Source organism: Manis javanica, chromosome 12 (genome assembly GCF_040802235.1).
Source record: "Manis javanica isolate MJ-LG chromosome 12, MJ_LKY, whole genome shotgun sequence".
Classification (NCBI taxonomy): domain Eukaryota; kingdom Metazoa; phylum Chordata; class Mammalia; order Pholidota; family Manidae; genus Manis; species Manis javanica.
The window spans coordinates 41030165-41047266 of NC_133167.1; the positions used below are offsets into that span (position 1 = coordinate 41030165).

Genomic DNA, 17102 nt, shown 5'->3' on the forward strand with positions numbered 1-17102 from the left:
ACTGGAACAAGAATTACGGTGTCAGTGTGTATGTTTTAAAAAATGTGTTGTCAGATTGTTTTTCCTAAGCTGTGTAGTCGTCTGTGTTCCACCGTATGTCTGTTTCCTGACATTCTAGACATCACAGGGTATCAGACTTTTTGATATTTGTCAATTTGATTAAAAAATTCATCTTAGTTATAGTTTTAACTTTTAATTTGAATTAAGAGATGCAGCCTTTTCTGTTTAATAGACTTTCCTATACCCCTTTTAGGTGAATGTAAATTATTTCTATTTTTTTTTTGTCTATCTTTTTTTTTCTTTTTTTGAGAGGGCATCTCATATTTATTGATCAAATGGTTGTTAACAACAATAAAATTCTGTATGGGGGGGTCAATGCTCAGTGCACAATCATTAATCCATCTCAAGCCTAATTCTCGTCAGTCTCCAATCTTCTGAAGCATAATAAATTATTTCTATTTTTATCTGATAATGAATTTAATAAAAATTAAACCCAACATTAAATATGCAACATGAATTTACAATGGACAACTTAAACAATGTGTTTAAGTTGTTGCTTAATTCTCAAAGATGTTGCTTAATTCTATCAAATTAGGGACTTTTGAGTTTTATTAGATTTTAGTTAACAAGTGTGCTGTTTAACTTTAATTGGCATTCTCCAGTTAAATATTTCCAAATTAAACTGATGATTTTATATTGCATGCTATTCCCATGTGAGGTTTAAAGCATTGACCTTAGATAAAGGAACATATTAAGTATGGTGGTGCTTTAGCCTTGATAGTTGTGTAGAGCAGAGTCTTGGAATATTATAATGTAGTTTAAAACATGTTCCATACAGGGTTCTACTAGTGAGTGCGGTGCATTACATGAGCAGTGAGATCTGATGACTAGGTTATGGTGTGTGAGGCTTAAGAAAGCATATAGGCAATGTCTCGCCTGAGGGATTTATCCCCAGGCAAGTTTACTCTGGAATTGGTGAGACCGAATAACAACAATTGAACATGGAGGGTAAAGAGGAGCTCCTCTGGAGCTTTATTCTCGCAGAGGCAGGCAGGTCTAGTGCTGTCAGCCCTGCCCCAGCCTCTGTCTCCACTTCTGACTCTGCCCTCACCACCAGCCTCTGCTCTCCTCCCTCCTGCTCTCTGTCTGGCTCTGCTGCACAGGGGGAACTCTTCTTATCTCAACACAGGCATTAAGGGCTTATCACCAGGGGGTATAAAAGTATGCAGTAGGCTAAGTATTACATCGTCACATGTACCCAGTGTGTAGATTAGATTAGGATCAATTGAGGATCCTGGCCCTAGAACTTCCATTTTCCTTATAGGCAAGTTCTTCACAACTCTCTGATTTGTAAATCTGTTTGTAATCTGGCCTCAAACTACTTTTTCTGCCTAATTTCCCATCACTCATTTCTTCAGCCTTTCTTCTACTCATGTTTAACATCTTAATACAGCCAAATATTCATTATTTATGTGTTAGCATGTGCTATTCTCAAGGATTCTTCTTCCCCTTTTCCTTGGCATACATCAAGACCAAGCTCAAATACCACGTTTTTTTCAAGTTGTCAGTAATTACTATTAAGTCAGAATTATTTGCCCTCACTGTTCCTCTTTGCTTTCCAAGTATTAACATATTGCTTGGTATACAGTCATAAATTAAAAGATTTCAGAGTATTTCATAGTCCAAGTAATTTTAGGACTGGTTCTATTTTGAGTCAGTTGACCCAGTTCATAAAGAAATAAAAAAAGATTTAAGAAGTGTATGTAGTTTACTTTGTATTTATCTGTCTACAGAGTCTAAACAGCTTTGAAACCTTTGTCAGATGTACTTCGTTACCTATTTGATTAGTTACCAGTAATATTGGGTGAAAGATTTGTATTTGATGTATATATTTTAATGTTGGCTTATGACAAAAACTTAATGAATTTTGTCCTAAAATTATTCTTTGTTTACACAGAGAATGTCCAAGCACATGGATGCTGCAGGAGAAGTACTGTTGGAAAGAAGAGGCTGTGCAGGAGTGATAACACTAAACAGACCAAAGTTCCTAAATGCACTGACTCTAAATATGATTCGGCAGATATATCCACAGTTAAAGGTTGGTAATTTTCTCAAAGCAATTATATGGATCCCTATAAAAGTAAGTCAATAGAACACTAGACTCTTTGGGATCAGCAGTAAAGCCCACCAGTTTCTTGAGGTCTTAATGCTTTCGCTCTGTACTATCTTGGAACAACCCTAGTAGCGGCAGGGAGTTAATTGCCTCTTGAAGGCAGCCCCTTCAACTTTTATGTAGTTCTAAGTTTCTTATGTTCTCTGACTTTTTGGGGCATGGGTATATGAATTTAACCTGCTTCCACATGGCAGCTTTTTGGTTTGTAGACAACTGTTCTTGAACCTCTTGGCTAACCATTTCTTAGAGGCCATGAGCTTTTCTATTCTAAGTGAACTCTGTGGTGCAGTAGAAAAGCAAGACTTAAAATCAGACTACTTATCTTTGAAAATTGGATTTCTGTTCATTAACTTGCAGAATGGGAATGTTAATCTCTGTGTGCTGCATTTACCTCTGCTGTGAAATGGGCATGTTGGTATTTCATAGAATTGTTGTGAAGATGAAGGGAAATAATGTATCTAATATGATTGGTTCCTTAATTCTTTTTTTTTTCAATTTTTTTAAACTTTTATTTTGTTATCATTAATCTACAATTACGTGAAGAACATTATGTTTACTAGGCTCTCCCCTATACCAAGTCCCCCCCACAAACCCCATTACAGTCACGGTCTATCAGCATAGTAAGATGTTGTAGAATCACTACTTGTCTTCTCTGTGTTGCAAAGCCCTCCCCTTTCCCCCACCCCCCACATTATACATGCTAATCATAATACCCCCTTTCTTCTCCCCCCTCCCTTATCCCTCCCTACCCACCCATTCTCTTCAGTCTCTTTCCCTTTGGTAACTGTTAGTCCATTCTTGGGTTCTGTGATTCTGCTGCTGTTTTGTTCCTTCAGTTTTTCTTTTGTTCTTATACTCCACAGATGAGTGAAATCATTTGGTATTTGTCTTTCTCCGCTTGGCTTATTTCACTGAGCATAATTGGTTCCTTAATTCTTAATTTGAGGAGTCTCTTTTCCATTCTGCTGTGTCTATCTAAGGTACCTTACCATGTGTCATTAAGTGTGATACAGAGAAATAAGCCAGGTGTTCCAGATGAGGGTTGGACCAGAGTTGAAGAAAGTATAAACTTCCATATTAGAATACCATATTTCTATTAATGTAGTCTAGGATTGTACTAACCTTTTGGACACCTGCCTCTGTCCAGCTATATTTCTTTCTTGTGCATTTGTAGTTTTATTCTCAAGTATAATTTATAGAGCCATTGTTAATTTTTCTGACTCTGGTTAACTAATATTTTTATTTGGTGTGTTCTAGCCTTTTGAAATCCTGGTTTTTTATTAGCTGTCTTTACCAATCCCAGATTACTCTAGATTGGATCTTACAAGTGGTTTCAGTCTGTTGTTTATAAATTTGTCAGTAGGACAGAGCCCTATATCACTATAGTAGAAAGATTATTTCTCTATTTATTAGCAATCTTTGGGTTGGTTTATTCAGTAGATTTATAAGCTTATGTCACATAATTTTTTTATTATGGTATCATTGATATACAGTCTTATGAAAGTTTCACATGAGCAACATGGTGGTTACAGCAATCACCCATATTATCAAGCCCCCCGCCATTATAGTCACTGTCCATCAGTTTAGTAAGAGGCTATAGAGTCACTACTTGCCTTCTCCATGCTATACTGCCTTCCCTGTGTCACATAATACTTTTAAGCCTATATTTTTTCACCTTGGTCTCAGTGTTGTCATGGAAAGATTTCAGATGTAATTATGAAATTTGGATCACAAAATGTACACACCTAGCAATTTTTTTGAAATAGCCTCTAATCTGTGTCAGGAGAGAAAATGAAGTTGGAATCCATTCTTCTAGACATGCTTTATAAAGCTTATGTTTTATATATATTCATATCTATACACACATGTGTATGTATGTATATATGTATGTACATATGGATATAGCTGAATGAGTTTGTATGTATTATATGCTTATACCAACTTCTTTTACATTTGCATAGAAGTGGGAACAAGATCCTGAAACTTTCCTGATTATTATAAAGGGAGCTGGTGGAAAGGCTTTTTGTGCTGGGGGTGATATCAAAGGTAAAAACATTTTTCCTTCTCATCAAAATGCTTTTATTTCCCAGTAGAATTAATAAAGTATCAGTAAATTTTTGTAGTACTTCATAATTTACTATACTTTTGAATTTTTTTGTTGTTGTTAACAAGTTAATACATTCCTATGTGGTTAATTTAGAAAAAGGAAACATTTTTAAATTAACGTGTTGTGTTTAGTACTAGAAAAATGAGCATAGTGAATTTTTTTTTAACTATACATATGCCCTTCAGATATCTTATCTCTCCCTCTCCCTGAGTCATTTTAAATAAACGCTCAGTTATTGTATGTGAGTCCACTTTTTATTTCAGAATAGCTGATACTAAGCAGTTCAGTTTCTTACATAGGCTGATAATCTGGCCATATTGTGACTTGCCATTCTCCATATATGATATGCTCTCACATATTTCTGAGACTTTACCTGTACGTTCCTACTATTCATGATCCCAAAGCAGAAATGTACTCAATTATAACATTTGTTTTACTATTATATAGCCAATATATTTTTACATATGTTTATGTAAACATGCTGAGATTGAGATAAATAAAAAAATTAATTCTCCTTATCTTTCTAAATTTTTAGGCCAATTTGTACACATTTAACTTAGAAGAAATATTTATTCTCAGGATCCAAGTCATATACATATATTATCACCACCAGTTGCCAGTGTTTTATATATATTGAAAACTGTTTTAACATTTTGTGTTTTGTTTCTTATGGTTGGTAGAGTCCAGGGTTTTTTTCCTTGTATTTTTATTTTGTGTATTTGTTTGTTTCTATTAAGTCAATTATGTTTGGGTTGATCTGTTTACCAAGTTTATAACTTTATGTAAACCATTATATTTGGAATAGGAAAAAAACAAGCTTGATTCAGGATATAATTTCATACACCCATTAAATGTAAAGTAACTGAGTCTTAAAATTACAGTTTTAGTTTTCTATTGCTTAGACTAATTTTTTGACTGAATTGGCTTTGAATTTACTATTTTGCCCACAGCATGAATATTTTTTAAATGTTGTTTTTCAGCCTGGAATTAACTTGTCCTCTGGAGTTGGGCCTATGATCTTGCCAGTTTAAAGATGGGCAGAGCCTTATGTATTCATTTTAGCTTCTATAAGCTATTTTTTGCATATAGGCCTAACTTTATATTGATGTTTGGAAATAATTACAAATTTTAGAATTATTCTAGTTTACATATGTAAAGCAATGGATTTCAATCCAGGAAATTTAGTTTCCTTTAAAGATTATATTCCAACATGATAAGTGGCCAGGTACTCAGAAAAAATTTTTTTAAATGATATGAACTTCCTTTAATTTTATCTTAATGGAACTAATTGATTAGAATAAAATTAAAAAGAAATATAAAATCTTTGGGGTAAAAGAGCTTATTCCATAGGCAATACAATTTACATTTCTTTCCTTTTAGAATTGCTAACCAGTGATAAGGGCTGGAAACAAGAAAACAGATGAGGGTTTTTTTTTTAAATATAACAGTGAGAGCCTCAGAATGACAAAATTAGGTATCAAATCTTTCTTTTAAAAACCAAGAAAAGAAGTCAGCATTTGAAACATTCTGAAGGAAGGTATGTCAGAGTTCTAGAGTTAGTCTGAAAACCTACAGTCAGCAAGTTTTCCCATAGAAGAAGAAAACATGTATATGTTATACATTTAATTTGTATATTAGTAGATTATTCTCATAGGAGCTAAAGACAGGAAAGGCATATGAGCTTGTATATAGAAGTGAAAGGCTTGATAGTAGTCTTGACATTGACTGGAGTTAGGAGTACAGTAGATGTGAACTCTGGATAATAGGAAATTGTAACAAAAGAAACTATTTGATAGCATTTCTTAGATATTTACCGAGTACCAGTTTATTAAGCTAAACAGAAGTGTGCTGTAGTAACATCTTGTGAGGAGTTATATTTCCATTGATGTTATTAATAAATAAGGATATTATTACCTTATTTACCTCTCTAGCCTTACTGTTAACCATTTTCTTTTAGTATTTTAAAACTACTTATTTCTTGATTTTATTCTTTCCTGCCTTTGTGCCTTTGTAGGTACTCTTTCTCTACTCAGAACTTTTCCCTCTATCATTTTCTAGGATATCCTTACCTATTTTTTAGACAGGGTTCAAGACTTCTTTCTTCTGGGAAGCCTTCTTTTAATTACACTCTCCTCCCATTCCCTCAACATTCCAACCACAGAGTGGGCATAGCACAATGAGTGTATTTTTGTAGTCTATTTTATTAGTCTGAACTCAAGGGCAGACATCTTGTATTGCTGTTTTGTTTATCCGCAGCACCTAAAACAGTGTGTGGTACCTAATAGATGCTCAGTAAGTGTTTCATGGTGAAATGAATGTGGCAGAAATATTTAACTAGATGGAATATACTGTAGAACTGTATGTGTGCGCAGGCATACATATATGTGCATATATTTCTGTGTGCATGTATATATAACATACTTTGTGTTGATATATTACCAAAGAAAACATATATCCAGCAAATGTTTCTTCAGGTGCCACTGAAAATAGTCAAAAGAAAATGTATTTTGTAGCAATATGTATCTTTTAGTTCAAGTATAACATGTTGTAAAAAGTTCTTAAGAATTTTTGCCTTGAACATCCAAATTAATAGGAAAGAACTAAAATTGTTACTATCTGCAGATGACACTATACAATATATAGAGAACCCTAAAGACTCCACCAAAAAACTATTAGAGTTAATAAATTAATGCAGTAAACTTGCAGGATACAAAGTCAATGTGCAGAAATCTGTTACATTTCTACATATAAATAACTTAAAGAGTGAAATTAGGAAAATGATCCCATTTACAATTGCACCAGAAAGAATAAAATACACAGGAATAAATATAACCAAAGAAGTAAAAGACCTGTACTCTGAAAACCGTAAGACAGTGATGAAAGAAATTTAAGAAGACACGAATAAATGAAAGCGATCCCATGCTCATGAATAGGAAGAATTAATATTAAAATGGTCATACTGCCCAAAGTAATCTACAGATTCAGTACAATTCCCATTAAAATACCAATGATATTTTTCACTGAACAAGAGCAACTGATCCTAAATTTGTATGGAACCACATAAGACCCTGAATAGCCAAAGCAATCGAGAAAGTAGAACAAACCTAAAGGTATGCTTCCTGATTTCGAACTATCCTTTAAAGCTTCAGTAATCTAAACAGCATGGTATTGGTACGAAAATAGCCACATAGATGAATGGAGCAGAATAAAGAGCCCAGAAATAAACCCACACTTATATGGGCAATTAATATGACAAAAGAGGCAAGAATATGCAGTGGGGAAAAGATAGTCTTTTCAATAAATTGTGTTGGAAAAACTAGACAGTGACATGCAAAAGAATGAAACTGGATCATTGTCTTATTCTATACACAAACTAGAAATGGATTAAAGACCTAAATATAAGACACAAAACCAGAAAAATCATAGAAGAAAACAAACTTCTGTGCAGTAAACTTTCGAATAATAGCATTAGTAATTTTTTTCTGGATGTATCTCCCCAGGCAGGGGAAACAACAAAAATAAATGTGGGACTAGCTCAAAAAAAAAAAAAAAAAGCTTCTGCACAGCAAAAGAAACCACCAGCAAAACAAAAAGCCAACCTGCTGAATGTGAGAATGTATTTGCAAATGGTATATCATCCAACAGGGGTTAATATACAAAATATATAAAGAACTCATACAACTCAAAACCAAAATCACAAACAATCTGATTAAAAAATGGGTAGAGGATCTACATAGATGGTCAAGAAACACGTGAAAAGATGCTCAACATCACTAATCATCAGGGAAATGAAAGTCAACAGACACAGCAAGATATTCCCTCACATCAGTCAGAGTGGCTAATATCAACAATACAGTAAATAATAAATGTTAGCAAGGATATGGAGAAAAGGGAACCCTCCTACATTGTTGGTAGGGGTGTAAGTTGGTGCAGCCATTATGGAAAGCAGGTTTCTCAAAAAACTAAAAATAGAAATACCATATAACCCAGCAATTCCACTTCTGAGAATTTACCTGAAGAAAACAAAGTCACTAACTTGACAAAAGACATGCTCTATGTGTATTATAGTTTTAATTACAAAAGCCAAGATATGGAGGCAACTGAAGTGTCTGTCAATAGATGAATGGATAAAGAAGATATACTTATATACAATGGAATACTACTCAGCCATAAAGGAGGATGAAATCTTACCATTTGAGACAACATGGATGAACCTAGAGTGTATTATGCCAAGTGAAATAAGTCAGACAGAGAAAGACAAATACCGTATAACCTTACTTATATGTGGAACCTAACACACAAAACAAATGAACAAACAACAAAACAAATAGGCTCCTAAACAGAACAAACTCGTGATTGCCATAGAGGAGAAGGGATTGAGGGGTGGGTGAAATAAGGGGAAAAAAATTAGAATGTTTGAAATCTTGATCAGGGTGATGGTTACATAAGTGTATATATACACGTCCAACTACATCAAGCTTTACACTAAGATTTGTGCATTTTGTTGTATGCAGTACAATTAAAAGAGAAAAAAGTAATTTTGCCCTGAAGTTTTGGCATTGGACTATAGATCTGGGTTTAAATATAAGATGTCTGGCATGAACAATTCATAACGTTAACACACCACTTCTCTTTTAAGTTGTAATCCTTTTTTTTTTTTTTTTTGATAGCCGTCTCAGAAGCTGGAAAGGCAAACAAGAAGATAGTTCAAGATTTCTTCAGAGAAGAATATATGCTGAACAATGCTGTTGGTATGTGTGCTCTGCTGAGATCTTTGAAAATGGAATAAAAAAATAAAGTGCACAGTATGAATTGTTAAAAACATAATCAGTATTCTTATTTTTATATTTTTAAGCCAAAATATAGTTGATAGGCAATATTATATTGGTTTCAGGTGTACAGCATAGTGATTTGACAATTATATACATGTTTACCATGATAAGTCAAGTTACTATCAACATAGAAAGATATTATAATATTATTGACTGTATTCCCTATGCTGTACTTTCATCCCCATGACTTATTCATTTTATAATTGGATGTTTGTACCTCTTTCACCTATTTCACCCATCCCACTACCACCCTCCCCTATGACAACCACCAGTTTGTACGTAATATAATAAATGCTTACGTACCTACCAGTCCAGAATGAACATCAATTATTTTATTGGATGTTTTAGACCTTACATAAAATATAATACTACAAGTTTTCAAATTATAGTTCAGTCCACTTTGTTGCTTTCCTCAGTGCTGTTACTTTCTGTCCCCAGAAGCAACCATTGTCATTAATGTTTAGTGTATCCTACTGGGTCATACTCTTTATTTTACTATATATTTATTTCTGAACAGAAAGTGTTACATTGTGTTTTGAGAATTTACATAAATACTGTTTCTGTATATACCATCTTATAACTACTTTTTAGTAACATGGAATGTAACTATTCTGTAATATTTATTATTATGAATGTACTCCACATTACTTGTCTATATTAATGGATATGTTAGACTTGAACATTTTTACTGAAACACATAGTTGCACTCATATATCCCCTCTCAGTGCCCATGTGCAGAAGTTTCTCTAGAATAGTAGAAGCAGAATGGATGGGTCATAAAGTTTATACACTTCCAGTTTGTTTTCATATTCTTTAAAGTATAAGACTGTTTTCTACATCACTTTCTATCATTTTTCTAATTATTAAACTTGGAAAGTTTAATATCTTATGGCTTTAATTTGTATTTCATTGAACATGTGAGGTGGAAGACATTTCTTATATTAATCACTTAGATTTTCTTTTCAGTTTCATCCTTTGTCTTTTCTGTTGGATTCTTTGTCTTTTTCTCACTGATTTTGTAGGTCCTTATGTATTCTGGATTCTTTGCTTTTATAGATTACACATATTACCAGTAACTTCTTTCAGCCTACTACTGAAAGTTATCTTGTAGTATATATAACTTTTTATTTTTTGAAATATAGCATAACATTCTTTTCCTTTTTGATTCCTGCTTTTTTGCATTAATTAAGAATAACACTGAGGTTATTAAAGTGTTCTCTTATTTTCTTTCAATAGTTTGAATACTTAGTTTCTTTATACTCTTAAGTCTTTAATGTACTTGAAGTTTTTTTGCATGTGACATCATCTTTTGCTTTCTAGCTATAAAGCCAGATTTTGCAATGCCTTTTTTGAAAAGTCCATGCCTTCTTCAATGATTTTAATACCTCTGTCATATATTAAATTCTTATTTATGGCAAAATCTACTTTTGGGCTATTTGTACTTATGATGAAGCTATAATGTCAAAGTTTTTATAGCTTCAACATTTATCTCTATCTGTTAGGAAAGTTGCCTTGTTTTCTTTTAGAATTGTGTTGGCTACTGTTGGACTTTTGATCTCCCATATGAATTTTAGAATTATTTTGTCTGATTCCACAGAAGATTTCTTATTATAATGACAATGACTTATAGTTTGGGGTGAACTGACATCTTTAATACTGAGTCTTCCCATCTGAATGTGGCATGTCTTTGTTTATTCATGTAGACTTCAAAAACAACAATTATATCTATAGCTGAAGTGTGTCTTGTGCATGCATATGTATCTCCATCCCAAACAATAGAGAAGGTTTTTCCATAGTTTCTAGAGAATTGCAGCTCAAAATTGAGGGCTGTGGAAATCTTTGTGAATATGAAATTAGAATTGTACTTGGTGGCTCATTTGGCAAATTGGGAGTATTTACAGGATTGGTAGATGGATCAAAACTGCAGTTTTATATTAGTATTTGTTAAGGAAGGAATATTGGCAGCAAGTTGTAACAGGCTCAGTGATTTATGTTTCTGTTAGTTTTGGGTACCTCCCCCTCTCAGAGGAAAAACAAAAAAGGGGAAGAAACAGAGGGAAAGTTTACATAACTTTTGAGCTGGAAGGGACTTCTCAGGCCATGTATTAAATCTTGTAAGTTAATAGATGAGGAAACTTATCTGTATATTGAATATGTGATACACATGTGTAATATGCATGTATACATATCACTTGAATATATATATGTATAAATCTATATATACTTAATGGCAGTATATATGTTGAGTTGAATATGGCAGTGTGTATATATATATAGAGTCGCTATCACACACACACACAAAACCACTATATATAGAATATAGTTAAATTGCCAGTTAATGATGAAGCTGAGACTGGCTTCAAACTCCCAGTCCATGCTTTTTCCTATATGTTGCACTTCTATCTGTATCCAGATACTTACTTAGATGTATAGTAAACAAATTATATTCTTTAAAATACAACTGTGAACATAAATATCAATGACTTACAAGGCCAATCTTAATTATATTTCTCAGTAGCTGAGTTATATAAGGCTTTCATTTGTTTCAAATTGAAATGATAAGTTATTCAATTATAATAGATGATCAGGATAGTGTATGAATTAATATTTTTAAAAGAGCATATTGTATAAGCCATATGTTCAGTCTACTTTGATATTTCTTGCAAAATTTCCTAGGGAAAATACTCAGAGTTCATGTTATATATAATTTTTGGAAAAGTGAATGTATATTAAAGATTGTAACTAATTACAGCTCTGTTTCTTTTAGATTCTTGCCAGAAACCATATGTTGCACTTATTCATGGAATTACGATGGGTGGGGTAAGTAGATTGTTTTACTCTTATTTTTGACATGTGAGTTATATTAAAAATAAGTTAATTATTATTAAATGGAAGTGAGGTGATGAATGTAATACAATAGAACTCATTAGAACAAAATCATGTTTGGATTTTGCAGCCTTGCAGGTTTGGGATGTAGTATTTGCTTATAGGACTTTCAGACTATCTCCACACAAAGGAATATGTTCTTAATTATGTTATATGCTATTTTAGCTTCTTAAATTAGCAAACTTTTTAACCAACAGAACTGGTTGAAACTTTTTTTTCCTTACATAGAGCCCTTTCTCTACTTATATGTAAACTGCTTCCAACAGCTTCAGAAAAGAAACTGGAATGTTGAGAGTTTTTTTTTTTTAGACTCTGAATAATGGGAATATGGCTGCCTAAATTGTGTCTGTTGTTCAAAATCTCACCATAGTGAAAATGCTTGAATACTTTATGAAATTCTCTGAATTCCTCTCAGTCTGACAGTTATTTATTTGGTGTCAATGCTGTTACAAGGAAGTCTTAAATGTCACTTAAATTTGGAGTCTAAAACTCCAAATATCAAGTTGGAGAAAACATGAAATAATTAGAGAAAAAGTGCTAAGTTGTATGGCGCTGACTATAACAAACACAAGCCTTTAAAGAAGTGAGAGGTCAGAATGGGTTTTCATAGCAAGAAAAGGTCAGATTGGGTAGGTAGTAGGAGCCCAAAGGGTGAGATTTCCAAGATTCTAGTGTTCAGTGTTTCAGAGATTCAGAATTGGGAATACAAGGAGTCCCCCTCATTTCCTAGTAGAACCAGAGGTGAAGCCTCTTGGGTGCTGGGAATTGCTTAGATCTTACAAATCATTTGGGGATAATATTCCACTAGCAGCTTTGGTTAGAAAGTAGGGTCAAGGGTAGTCTCTACCTCTCTGCTTGTTGACAAGTACTAAACGTGAGTTGATTGTGCTTTCTTTGTGAAGGAAGTCTTAACATAGGAAAAATATGAGCTCCTTGGAAAACTACTGCAGAACAATGGCTAGGAAAATAATTTGAAGCACTGAAAGAAGAGCTGTCCTGTGAATATGCAAGGAACTTGGAAAAATGAAAATAAAAAAACAGTGGTCATACTTAAGGACATGCAAAAAAGTGTGTCTCCAATAAAATAGGAAAGACAGCCCATAAGGAGACAAGCTCAGATGAAAGGGCAACAGGTTGGACAGAGGAAGAGATAATGTAAGGAAGGATGACTGGAACCTAAAATGCAGTAGCAGAACTGACATCCCTCTTTGAAGGTGATAGATTAGAAGGAGTTGAATTTAATTTTACCAAATAATGGATTTATATCTGTGTAGGACTAACTTGAGAAGCTCTTATCAAAACAAGGTATAGCCAAACATGGGTCTGCTGCTTGATGTGCACCGAAAGCCAAACACTGCCTTTTGCAAAAGGAAGGAGCTTTATTGTAACACAGCTGAGCAAGGAGATAAGAGCCTCGCTCAAATTCCTCTCTCCACTCATCAGCAAGAGAGGCTTTTTAAAGGAGCATGGTGAAGTGGGATTAGTTGAGGATTGGGCAGTTTCTACTCAGGATTCTCCATCCCACAGTGATTTCCAAATCCTCTGATTACTGTGATGGCCATGTTTTATGTATTAGGTAATTAGTTTCATACTGATTTGGGACACCTTTTCTCAAAAAGGTTAATGACTGGACAAACAAATCTGTTCTGTGCATGCTCTAGAGGGCTGGCCTAGTTTCACCTGGATCTACCAAGTTTCTGTGGGAGGAGCTGACAGGGGCTTGGAAGCTTTCACTGGAAAATAAGAATTGTCTGTGACTTACACTGCAGGGCACAGTTTCAAAGACAAGGATAAAAATGGTGAGAATGAACATTTTGAGATAATGAGTGTGAAAGACAGACATTGGGAACTGAACAAAGGAATAATAAATATTCATGTGAAGTAAATCTAACAGAACAGAAATGATGGTCAGATATAGTTAAAGCTGACTTTTTTCTTATTGAAATTGTCCCAACCAGCTTCTAAGACCACAAAGGTATGAAACTAGAAATAAATTATGTGAAGAAAACAAAAAAACCCACAAACATGGAGGGTTAAAAACATGCTCCTAAATAATCAATGGATCAATGATCTAATTAAAACAGAGAATGAGCAATATTTGGAGACAAATGAAAACAACAACTCAATACCCCAAAATCTGTGGGATGCACGAAGGCAGTTCTGAGGAAAGTATGTAGCAATAAAGACTTACCTCAAGAGAGAAGAACAATCTGAAATGGCGAGTCTAAACTCACAATTAATGAAACTAGAAAAAAAAGAACAAATGAGGCCCAGATTCAGTAGAAGGAGGGACATAATAAAGATAGAGCATAAATAAATAAAATTGAGAAAAATAAAACAATAAAAAGAATCAGTGAAGCTAGAAGCTGGTTCTTCAAGAAAATAAACTAGATAAACCCTGAGCCAGACTTAACAAGAAAAAAAAAGAGTCTACACACGTAAACAGAATCAGAAATGGGAAAGGAAAAATCACTATGGACACCAATGAAATGTAAGAATTATTAGAGAATACTATGAAAAATTATATGCTAACAAACTGAATAACCTAGAAGAAATGGACAACTTTCTATAAAAAGACAACCTTCCAAGGCTGACCCAGGAAGAAACAGAATCTGAACAGACCAATTACCAACAATGAAATTGAACTGGTAATCAAAAAACTACCTAAGAACAAATACCTGGACCAGATGGCTTCACTACTGAATTTTATAAAATATTTAGTGAACACTCAATACTATCCTCCTTAAAGTTTTCCAAAAAGTAGAAGAGGGGGGAACCACTTCCAAACTCAATTCTATGAGGCCAGCATCACTCTAATACCAAAACCAGGCAAAGACACCACAACAAAAGAAACTTACTAATATCCCTGATGAACATAGATGCAAAAATCCTCAAGAAAATATTAGCAAACCAAATTAAAATATACATTAAAAAGATCATGCATCATGACCAAGTGGAATTTATTGTAGGGATGCAAGGATGGTACAATATTAAAAAATCCATCAACATCAGACACCACATGAACAAAAAGAAGGACAAAAATCACACGATCATCTCCATAGATGCTGGAAAAGCATTTGACAAAATTAAACATCCATTCATGGTAAAAACTCAACAAAATGGGTATAGAGGGTACACACATCAACATAATAAAAGCCATATATGACAAAACCACAGCCAACATCATACATAACAGCAAAAAGCTGAAAGCTTTTCCTCTAAGATCAGGAACAAGACAAGGACACCTACTCTCCCCACTTTTATTCAGCATAGTACTGGAGGTCCAAGCCATGCCAATCAGACAACACAAAGAAGTAAAATGCATCCAGATTGGTAAGGAAGCACTAAAACTGTCCCTGTTTAAAGATAACATGATCTGTACATAAAAAACCCTAAAGAATCTACCCCAAAACTACTAGAACTAATAACTGAATTCAGCAAAGTTGCAGGATATAAAATTAATACACAGAAATCTGTTGTATTCCTATATATGAACAATGAACTAGCAGAAAGATAAATCAGGAAAACAACTCCATTTACAATTGCATCAAAAAGTATAAAATACCTAAGAATAAACCTAACTGAGGAGGTGAAAGACCTATACCTGAAAACTACAAGACACTCATGAGAGAAATTAAAGAAGACCAATAAATGGAAATATACATCCAGGGCTCATGGACAGAAAGGATTAATATTGTCAAAATGGCCATCCTGCCTAAAGTAATCTACAGATTCAATGCAATCCCTATCAAAATACCAACAGCATTCTTCAATGAACTAGAACAGATAGTTCTAAAATTCATATGGAACCACAAAAGACCCCGAGTAGCCAAAGCAATCCTGAGAAGGATGAACAAAGCTGGGGGGATTATGTTCTCTGACTTGAAGCTCTACTACAAAGCAACAGTAATCAAAATAATTTGATACTGGCAAAAGAACCAACCCATAGATCAAAGGAACAGAATAGAGAGCCCAGATATGAACCGACATATATATGGCTAATCAATAAATGGTAAAGGAGCCATGGATATACAATGGGGAAAAGACAGCCTCTTCAACAAATCATGTTGGCAAAACTGGACAGCTACATGTTAAGAGAATGAAACTGGATTATTGTCTAACTCCATGCACAAAAGTAAAGTTGAAATGGATCAAAGACAATGTAAGCCATGAAAAACCATAAAACTCTTAGAAGAAAACATAGGCAAAAACCTCTTGAATATAAACATAAGCAACTTTTTCTTGAATGCAAAGCCTTGGGCAAGGGAAACAAAAGCAAAAAGGAACAAATGGGACTACATCAAACTAAAAAGCTTCTGTACAGCAAAGGACACCATCAGCAGAAAAAATGGTATCCTATTGTATGGGAGAATATGTTCATAAATGACATATCTGACAAGGGATTGACATCCAAAATATATAAAGAACTCACATGCCTTAAAACCCAAAATAGAGATAACCCAGTTAAAAAATGGTCAGAGGATCTAACAGACACTTCTCCAAAGAAGAAATTCAGATGGCCAACAGGCACATGAAGAGGTGCTCCACATTGCTAATCATCAGGGATATTCAAATTAAAACCACAATGAGATATCACCTCACACCAGTTAGGATGGCCAACATCCAAATGACAAGAAATAAAAATGCTGGCGATGATGCGGAGAAATAGGAACCCTCCTACACCATTGGTGGGACTGCAAATTGGGGCCACTGCTGTGGAAAGCCGTTTGGAGATTCCTCAAAAAACTAAAAATAGAAATACCATTTGACCCAGTAATTCACTCCTAGGAATTTACCCAAAGAAAACAAGATCTCTGATTTAAAAAGACATATGCACCCCTATGTTTATTGCAGCACTGTTTACACTAGCCAAGATATGGAAGCAACCTAAGTGTCCCATCAATAGATGAATGGATAAAGAAGATGTGGTACCTATAGAGAATGGAATATTATTCAGCTGTAAGAAGAAAACAAATCCTACTAACAGCATGGATGCAGCTAGAGGGTATTATGCTCAGTGAAACAAGCCAGGTGGAGAAAGACAAGTACCAAATGATTTCCCTCATTTGTGGAGTATAAGAACTAAGCAGAACCAAAGGAACAA

General features: G+C 34.0%; 1 protein-coding gene across 3 annotated transcripts in view; it reads left to right on the forward strand.

Annotated features, from left to right (window-relative positions):
- The window catches only part of HIBCH (3-hydroxyisobutyryl-CoA hydrolase), a 156977-nt gene that overhangs the window by 38537 nt on the left and 101338 nt on the right, over window positions 1-17102 (forward strand). For all 3 annotated transcript variants that reach the window (XR_012123633.1, XM_037015082.2, XM_073218510.1), the window contains 4 exons: window positions 1958-2098; window positions 4135-4219; window positions 8951-9031; window positions 11880-11932. Coding sequence is in view for 2 of the 3 variants with exons in the window: in XM_037015082.2 (XP_036870977.1) it covers window positions 1958-2098; window positions 4135-4219; window positions 8951-9031; window positions 11880-11932 (360 nt within the window). In the remaining variant the exon portion in view is untranslated. The remainder of the gene's footprint in view (window positions 1-1957; window positions 2099-4134; window positions 4220-8950; window positions 9032-11879; window positions 11933-17102) is intronic.